The sequence below is a fragment of the Corticium candelabrum genome, chromosome 19 (genome assembly GCF_963422355.1).
Source record: "Corticium candelabrum chromosome 19, ooCorCand1.1, whole genome shotgun sequence".
Classification (NCBI taxonomy): domain Eukaryota; kingdom Metazoa; phylum Porifera; class Homoscleromorpha; order Homosclerophorida; family Plakinidae; genus Corticium; species Corticium candelabrum.
The window spans coordinates 1,743,731-1,753,173 of record NC_085103.1 but is presented as its reverse complement, the minus strand read 5'-3'; the positions used below and the strand labels follow the sequence as shown (position 1 = coordinate 1,753,173).

Sequence of the window (9,443 nt, the reverse complement as noted above, 5' to 3'; positions counted from 1 at the left end):
CAGCCTGACCAGACTTTAGAAATGAACATTCGCCACTGGACGATTGGCGTGACTTCCGGTTTAGGTGTAGACGATTAAATAAATAGAATACTTTTGACGATTTCTCCACTTTGATAGTAGACATGAACTTTGCCCTCAGTCTATGTAATCAACAATTTAAAATCACGGTTTGTTTCAATAAATCAGTACTTACGTTGGGGCATCGAGGCCATTCTTACGGTGGGCATACGTTACAATGTGGTCCCACCATAGCTATCGTGTGCGCTATTTTGCCGTTTGGTAGCACACGCGATGACCGCCAATTTCAATTTGATTCTTGTCCCTTGCTTTAGGTACACGTCTGGACACTATGTTGTTAAAAAGAGTGGTGGTACATGAAGAGAAGTAGGAGGATCAGTAAAGAGCAAATAGTTTGTCAAAATGGCTGACAAATTCTCGATTGGGTGTGACGCCAAAGGTTGACGACGACCGTGCGCATAACATGGCCAGTGTCACTATATAACTTAGATATGTGTGCATATGGATATATATATATATATATATATATATATATATATGGTAAAGTTTACTAAATCAGACAAGTAAAATTCTAGATTCATCGCATCCATTGATGTGCACAATTTGCGTTACATTTATTGATACTCACGTTTAGAGACGACGAGGTCAAACAGATCTAAGGTCGCAACGTTATCACTGCGCTGCTGAAGACTTTACTCCCACTATTACCACCACCGCGCTGATCTACTCAATACATCACACACAATTGCAACATGTAGAGAAACAACTGTTAAGTTTGAAGATTGAGAGAACAGTTATTTCTCTTGCGTGTCAGGAAAGTTAGTCAGCTTGTTAATAATAGTGAACTTGGGGGCTGTAATATCGATTAGAAACGTTACCCAGTATTGCTCTGGACCCAATGGGGACATCAGGGTGGCCACTTTAGCATTTCCGTTGTATAGCTCAGCGGTCGCTTGTCCTTTACTAAAATCTGAAGAATAGGCATTAACATAGTGTCTGTATACGCCAGACTGACTTCCTTCATTAACTACAAAAAACAAATTATAAAATAAATACAATGTACATCATATCTCATCGCATTTCCTACTTGTTATTGTTTCAGGCCCGAATTTGTTCGTGTCGTCGATATCCAATGTGACGGTGGCAGATCCGGACTGGTACTCTCTCTCGAAGTAACTGATTCGTCGGTCGTCTGGGAGTTTCAAGTAGGCATCGAGATCAGCTGGCTCTTCACCCCACGTGACCACAATCTTCCAGGTACCTAATTTGATTACAACATGTCAAAAAATATAAATATGACTAAAAGTTAAGTAAAATGTTTTACCTAGTTTCAATACTTTACTGAGTATAATGTCTGCGGTGTCCTCTTTGATATTGCCAGTCACAGTGATCTCTTTGGTATTAGTAACATAGCCATCCGCTGATGCGTTCAATATATAAGTAAGGCCAGGAACGTTAAGAAAGGAGAAATGTCCGTTGCTATTTGTGGTCTTTGATCGTCTTCCCAGCAAGACTCGTGCTCTCCTAATGGCGGAGCCGTCTGAAGCATCTATTACGCGTCCCTCTACAGTATAAGTGTCACCACTACATGTACGACCGTCCCCAAAGAATCCAGCCTTGCAAGAGCACCGATAACTGCCAATCGTATTTTTGCACGAGCCTTTTTCTTTGTCACAATCGTGGCCTTTAGCGCACTCATTGATATCTGCAAAACATGATAAACTGACGTATGCATGTACGCTGTTTAATTAGTACACGTTACACATTAACTCAGTGGCGATGCGGGGTTTCTCAAACGGCGGTGCCTTTGAGGCTCCTGAAAATGTGAACTTACGTAACGGCAATTCAGATTTACGAATGTATTACTGACAAAACAATTTAGAAAGAAGCACAAATGTGCTAAACCCTCGGCTGCTATGAACCTTGAATCTAAATTATTAGAGTCAATGAAGAGGGTGCAAAAAAGGAAGATTGACACATTGACTGGCAAGTGAGAATTTTGACATGCTACAGCTATTCGATAAAAATGTGCCCATATCCAGCATTCCAATTGTCCGTCCGTTTGTCCACAAGCATTACACTGTATCACTACGGCATGCCAGCGTCGTTTTAACGAAACTTTGGAAATTATTACATGCGGAAAGGCTTTATACATTCTCTGCGCATGCTCACGTACCTCACAAGCTGTCTCCATTGATTAATTTCCGCTCAAATTGAGATTGTTATATGGTGCGCTACTCTCTAAATCTTCCACTAAAGTCTGATAATGTCTTATTTCAATAAAATAGAGTCGATGGTCTGATAGTCAGCAGGAAGTCTTGAAATTATTGTACCAAGCGAAATTGGAGAGGTGTGACGCCTCACATATTAATTGAAGCACGATAATCCTTTGTCTAACTAGCCTATGTTATTCGGTAATGAACTGGAAATGTGCTAGTTACACCTTCACGCAATCTATAGTTTCTAGATGTCAAACTACAGAGACAGTATCACTGAAACGCAGAGGGTCTTTGCCATGCGCTTCAACTGAAAGCAGACGGACCGTTCATTCTCCAAAGAAGTTTAGACGTCAACTTACAGCACAATTTGTAGCACTGAAACTGCGATAATAACATAGTCGCTACTATGTTGATATTACTGGATCTCAAAAGAGGCAAATTTGAAGAATTTTTTCATATAAAGCACATTTACATTGAAGTTTGACATGGGTCTTCGTACATGGTATCTTCTTGACGACTGGCACATCAGTTTTGACGCTGTTAATGTACAAATATACAGACAAACAAGCTGACAGGCAAGAAGGCGGCAACGGCAGGCAGGCAGGCAGGCAGGCAGGCAGGCAGGCAGGCAGGCAGGCAGGCAGGCAGGCAGGCAGGCAGGCAGGCAGGCAGGCAGGCAGGCAGGCAGGCAGGCAGGCAGGCAGGCAGGCAGGCAGGCAGGCAGGCAGACAAGTAGTCAGGCAGGTAGGCAGGTAGTCAAGAAGTCAGACAGCAAGGCACGTAGGCAGACAGTCAGGAAGTCAGCAAGGTACGTAGGCAGGCAGGCAAGCAGGCAGCCAAGCAGGCAGCCAGGTAGGCAGGCAGGCAGGTATGAGCGGACGGACAGACAGGCAAACAAACATAAGACCGAAAAACAGACAGACAGGCAGACAGGCAGACAGACGGACGGCCGGACGAACGAACGGACGGATATAGAGACAGGCAGAAAGACAGACAGATAGACAAAGCAGTCTTGCTATAGGTATAGAGATTCAAGATATTATACAAGTCATTCTTTCAGTTGTTTAGTACAAAAAATGACCTAACCTTTGCACGCGAGAGATTTCCCAGACCACCTTCCATTCGGATTGCACTTTCTTTTTTGTGAGCCCACTGAACGGGTAAAACCAGTCGAGCAGAAGAACGAGACCACGCTCCCACAACCCGTATCCAATGACGATAGTCGTCCATGGATTGGTGCTGACAAATTGGAACAATGAAGGAGCTGACAAGAATGGCCGTTCATAGTATAGCATTTCTTGCAAGAGCATTTATAACTTCCGTCAGTGTTAGTGCAGATACCATTGACGGGGTCACAATTGTGTGTCCCATCCTTGCACTCGTTGACATCTACACCCAGAAAACAAAATTGGAACTAGATCAAAGATTTCTTTGCTACCAATTACCGACCGATACACAAGGGCTCCTTTGCACTCCACGAGCCATCCTGTTTACATGTTCTCAAACTGACTCCCTTTAGACGGTAGCCTGAGATACACGAATAGTCCAGGTTGGAACCACATATTGTCTCATTCCCGGTTATTGCTCCATTAGGCGGCGCTGTAGGATTTGAACAAGTAACTTGAGAGCACGACCTGCCGTCGCCCTTATAGCATGGGTCACACGAGCAAGTATATCCGCCTAGTGTGTTAGTACAGGATCCTCCAGTTTGAGCACAACTATGGGAGCCTTCAGTGCACTCGTTAATATCTACATTATAAATTGATTTTTAATTGAATCACGTAATGTTAGCTAGGTTTTCATCATATAGAATACCGTTGCAGACCGGTTGGGTTCCAGACCACAGTGAATTTATATCGCATTGCCTCGTGTACGATCCAAGTAGCTGAAACCCGACGTCGCATTCAAATGTCACATTGTCCCCACAGAGATTAGAGGTACTTGCAATGATTCCATGTTCTGGAGACACCAAACTAGGACAAGTCGTACCTACACACATTTATTGTAATGGCATAGCATGCCCTATGCATGTACTGGAACCGCTATACTTACGAGTGCAGGTCGTTCCGCTGCCACTATAGCACCGATTACACGTGCAAATAAAAGATCCGAGCCCGTTGATGCAATTGGCATTAGAATCGCAGTTGTGCGTGCCCTCCGCACACTCGTCGACGTCTGAAATTCGCAAACCATAAACGATGCATGCTAACACGCGTTAAGGCTTTCTCTCTACCTGAACACTGGGGCTGGTCTCCGCTCCACGAACCGTCTTGCTCACACCTTCTTACTCGGTCGCCGTTCAGACGGTATCCAGTATTGCATCCATACGCAACCGTGGCTAAACACGTTGTATCGCTGCTGTTTATTCTTCCATTGGACGGCGATAAAAGACTTTCGCACTTGATTCGTACGCACGATCTGCCGTCACCCGCATAACACTCCACACACGAGCATTTATAACTTCCCACTGAGTTCGTACAAGATCCTCCTATTAGAGCGCAATTGTGAGACCCCTCACTGCACTCATTGATATCTACAGTATCACGATAGTTATAAGTAAATGACGGCACCGTGTCTATTAGGTTTTACCGTTGCAAATCGGTTTCGTTCCAGACCACAACAAATCTGTACCGCATTGTCTAGAAGACGACCCCGACAAACGAAAGCCATCGTTACATTCAAACGTCACACTCTCTCCGCACATGTTCGTCTCACTAGAGACGCTGCCGTGTTGCAGAGACTCCAAAAGGGGACAAGTCGTTCCTAAAAATGTATACACCTTTGGAAAGCATAAGATAACCACTCGACGGCAAATTCTGCTCACGCGTGCAAGTAATGCCATCTCCGCTGTAGCAGACATTGCAAGTGCATGCGAATGATCCGAACGAGTTGCTGCACTCAGCGTTGGAATCGCAATTGTCTGCACCCTCCGCGCATTCATCAATATCTGCAATTGAAATGCAATTTTAATTAAGACAGCATCACTGTTAACCCTATTTGTCTCAATATGACCTATACACGTGGGTGCATTTCCACTCCACGATCCGTCCTGTTGACATCTTCTCGTACTATTCCCATTCAGACGGTATCCAAGCAGACATTCGTACTCAATCACTGTATCACACGTCGTGATTGGGCTGCTTATTCTTGTATTACTCGACAAGGTAACGCTTTCGCACAAAACCAAGGTGCAAGATTTTCCGTCCCCAGAGTAGCATTTGTCGCACGAACACTTGAAACCTCCGACCGTGTTTGTGCAAGACGCTCCTTTTGGTGCACAATCGTGAGATCCTTCGCCACATTCGTCAACATCTACATTAACAATCAATCATTCAATCGAACACTTGATCAATGTTATTCACACAATTATTCGACCATACCTTGGCAGACCGGTTCGGTTCCCGACCACAGCGAGTCCTCACTGCATTGTAGAGAAGACGATCCGACCAAACGATAGCCTACGTCACATTCAAACGTCGCATTCCTTCCGCAAAGATTAGAACTGCTATCAGAAAGTTTTCCAGCCGTTGGGGGTACCAGAGCGGGGCACGTCGTTTCTACACATAAACTATTTGCTGCACATTGACAATAAAGTTAAGATTTATTACGTGTGCATGTATCCCCGCTTCCCTTGTAACATGGGTTGCATTTGCATTGGAAGGATCCGTGCGTGTTGATGCACAGAGCATTAGAGTCACAGTTATCCGTCTCCGTCGCACACTCATCCACGTCTGCAATGCAAAATACCAACGTGTACTACACCAGTGTGTTCTCGTTCCAATGACTTACCGGTACAGACTGCAGGAGAACCGCTCCAGCTGCTGTCGGCCTGACACTGACGCGACAACGATCCCGACAGAGTAAATCCTTTATTGCAAGAAAATGTAATTATATCTTCAAAAGAGTTCCCACTGCCGAATTTGGAACCATCCGATGGAGTTGCCAGATCACTACATGGTATTTCTATAATCGAAAACTTGTATATAGCAAATACACCATGAAGATTGATTATGCACTCACCGCAATCTGGCACAACTGTTGTAATAAAATTTGTGTTGCATCTTCGACATTGAGCTTGGTACGATAAGATTACTGGACATGCATACTTTTTTTCTCCTTCATGCGCGCAGCCGCTGAGTACACATTGTTTGTACGCTTTCTCTGGATCGGTGTAACCATGGGCTTCTGCAAATGGTCCCTTCGGATCAATAATGACTTCACAGAACTTCTCTACTTTTTCTCTGCGATCCAGCAGTTGATCGCAATAGGATACATGGATGACCTTCCCACAAGTGTCGCTCGGGCTTAAGATTAGTCTGTCCTTGCCCTGTACAGTCCAGTTAGTACCAAATGTGTGGTAGTTGGATACAGACAGAGCGGATGTGGAACCGTCTACGTTACTGACTGGCAGCGTGTTCCCATTTGTCAGCATAAGGTCGTCCTCTGGGTTGCCGTTGTAGTTACCACACAAACCGCAAGTCTTATTGATAAAGAATGTCGGAATAGATACAACTATTTCATGTTGATCAATCAGAGATATTCTGACATCTATGCCTGCCAACACGATCTCGACTATTTCTTCCATTGTTTCAGTGAACAAGAGAATTCGAGAACCGTCGGATCCATAATTGGTTGATGGCCAACTCAAGAGTTTGTTGTCCATATAAACTTTGGTTTCTTTGTAAGAAAAAGTAGCTTTAATCAGGCCAAGTTCACGTGTACGAATAGCAATGCCTTTTGTCCAAGTAGTGCGGACGCCATTGGGAAAAGGAGAGTCATTCTCAATGTGGATATCAAACAGACCATCAGTGCAGTCACGTGCCAAGACGTATTCGCAAGAACCTTGAAATTTGTGCATTAAGCAGTCAAATGTTGTAAATTTTTGCTTTTTCCCAGTAACCGAGGCCAGAGGACTACTGAAAACGGTACACGTAGATTTTTTTCGTCCGCAGGAGATGCCGTTACCACCGCATACGCCGCAGGCATCGACGATCGACCTGAAGGCGGTCACTCCTTCGGCCAGACATTGCTTCTCGTAATCTTCAGCTGCACTGCAAGCACAATCGCTGGGCCTCTCTTTCGTACAGTTGTAGTAACCGGACACGCAAGCATCAAAACTTTCTGTCGGGTCGACGAATGAATGGCAAGCTGAGTAAGGACCTGCTGTCTCCTGGATGAACTTACAATAATCGTGAGCACCTCGAGAAAGGCGATCAGAAGTCTTTCCACCTGTATACCAAAATATAGCAATAAGATTTAATAAGCAATATTAGGAATTTGATATATATCCTAGCAACCATCACGATTCCATGTGAAAAGACGTTTGTCAAAGGGCAAGACCATCTTGCCAGATCAAATGCAGAGGAATACCACTGTCTATTCAAGTCTCGGAAGCCGAGTGAATGCACACACGAGACAATACAATAGCGCAGGGATTATCAAAAGGATAGTAAACATTGCTTCATGAGATTGCTGTTCAAAGGGTATGAGACTGAAACGCGTCTGTAGTGTGTGCATATCCGACTTTCTAAAGTCTATTCTGAGACGGTAAAGCCGTATCAATTGTGGGTTTAGCATATACGCTAAGGAGGACAAGGGCGTAGCGTAACCTCTAGAAATAGGGGGGGGCGCGCTAAACTTCACGATGCTAAGGGACATGCCCACTCTTATTGGCTTCTCATCGACTAATACGGTAGAATCAGTGGAAGATCCTGACTGAAAAATTTTGGTGTATATACTATGTACAGCTTTGTTCCTTGCACATATTACAGTCTACATTTTCATGACCACGCCTACAAATGACGTGTCTATAGCCCGGTCTAGCTCATGCCACGCTACGCCCCTGAGGAGGAGGAGTCGATTATGACATTGTGGTTTTCGATCAGACATGCAGACCAGTCTAGCAGTGTACTAAAATGTGCACCTGTGCATGTCAGACAAGCGCCCCTGAAATGACATTCTATGTACTAGTCTACTATTACTTCTTGCGGATACGTTTCAAGAAGTTTTGATCAGGTAGTGCCACTTCCTTTTACTTGGTGTTAGCTAGCGCACCTCACATTACAATTGCCAGATTTCAGATACTTTGCTTAGCTATGCGTAGAGCTCTGCTTGGTAAGTTGGCAACGTATCAACGTTCTAGCAGCATCTGGTTTGCAGCACAACTTGCTTCAGGCACCAGCTAAATCGAATTATGCTAATTGCCACATTTCCGAAATCTTTGATCACCTAGTGCGCGGTCCGCTTATTAAGTAGGTGACTGGAACCATATCATGTAGCCACCTTTCCAAAACGTTGAGCGACCTACTTGGCTCGCCTTCTTCTTTGGACCTCCTGTTTGGCAAACAGGGTACGTTACAAATAAAAGCAAGCAATAGACCATTTACTGGGCGTTCTCTTGACGGAATGGGTGACGTGCACCAAACAATGCTCCCCATTTATGAAACGTTTTTAATCTGCTACTTTGCATTCTGTTCGACCAAGTAGGTATGCGACCACATTTCAAACATGTGACGCCTATAGAAGTTCTCGCTAACCGAGTTAAATAGAACACATCGGAACACTACTTGAGAAAAGACATTAGTCTCCTACTTTTCAAACACATTTGTTAATTAGGAGGCGGATCCAAGCGTGGTTAACGGGCAGTCGGTGCACTCATACATTGTATAATTGAATGAACTTCTTTCTAACAGCACTGCTAGCCTTAGCCTCAATTTTCCAGACCAGAGAGAGAGTTAGCTAAAGACCGAAAACTGGTGTCAAGGGCGTTGAACTGTGACAAAACACAAAGAATGATACCAATTATACTGTCCATATAGAGCACTGCTAGTGGGGCACACTAGCCATTTCATTGATTTGTCCCAATATCCATACCCTTGTCTTGATAGCTGCAATCATACACATGTGCGTTTGCTAAAGAATTCAATGAGATCAACAGAAAATGGCAACCAAGAGGTTTAAGTCAATGGATTGGATGCAATGTTTGTGCATCAAAATTTGACCAGCTGCCTTCAAGTGTAGGAAGTATTCGGCCAGTTTGCTGCCACTCTTATGCATGCGGTAGAAGAATGCATTTTTATGACTTGAGCTTATTGAAGAACGGTTATAACTGAGTAGCTTTGTATATATTGTTGTTCTAGATTACAATGCAATCATCTGCCCCTTCAATATATTTGGCAACCTATGGGCATGGGTGTTTAAAAGCGT

General features: G+C 44.1%; 1 protein-coding gene across 1 annotated transcript in view; it reads right to left on the bottom strand.

Moving 5' to 3' along the window:
- Positions 1-607: 607 nt before the first annotated feature.
- The window catches only part of LOC134194797 (CUB and sushi domain-containing protein 3-like), a 9,915-nt gene continuing 1,079 nt past the window's right edge, over positions 608-9,443 (bottom strand). Inside the window, exons 3-17 of the mRNA XM_062663768.1 lie at positions 6,258-7,466; positions 6,027-6,200; positions 5,846-5,968; positions 5,618-5,794; positions 5,250-5,549; positions 5,062-5,184; positions 4,827-5,000; positions 4,471-4,770; positions 4,290-4,412; positions 4,053-4,226; positions 3,687-3,986; positions 3,324-3,626; positions 1,343-1,723; positions 1,106-1,279; positions 608-1,045 (exon numbers count right to left, since the gene is read on the bottom strand). Coding sequence (XP_062519752.1) covers positions 813-1,045; positions 1,106-1,279; positions 1,343-1,723; positions 3,324-3,626; positions 3,687-3,986; positions 4,053-4,226; positions 4,290-4,412; positions 4,471-4,770; positions 4,827-5,000; positions 5,062-5,184; positions 5,250-5,549; positions 5,618-5,794; positions 5,846-5,968; positions 6,027-6,200; positions 6,258-7,466 — 4,268 coding nt within the window. The 3' untranslated portion in view covers positions 608-812. The remainder of the gene's footprint in view (positions 1,046-1,105; positions 1,280-1,342; positions 1,724-3,323; positions 3,627-3,686; positions 3,987-4,052; positions 4,227-4,289; positions 4,413-4,470; positions 4,771-4,826; positions 5,001-5,061; positions 5,185-5,249; positions 5,550-5,617; positions 5,795-5,845; positions 5,969-6,026; positions 6,201-6,257; positions 7,467-9,443) is intronic.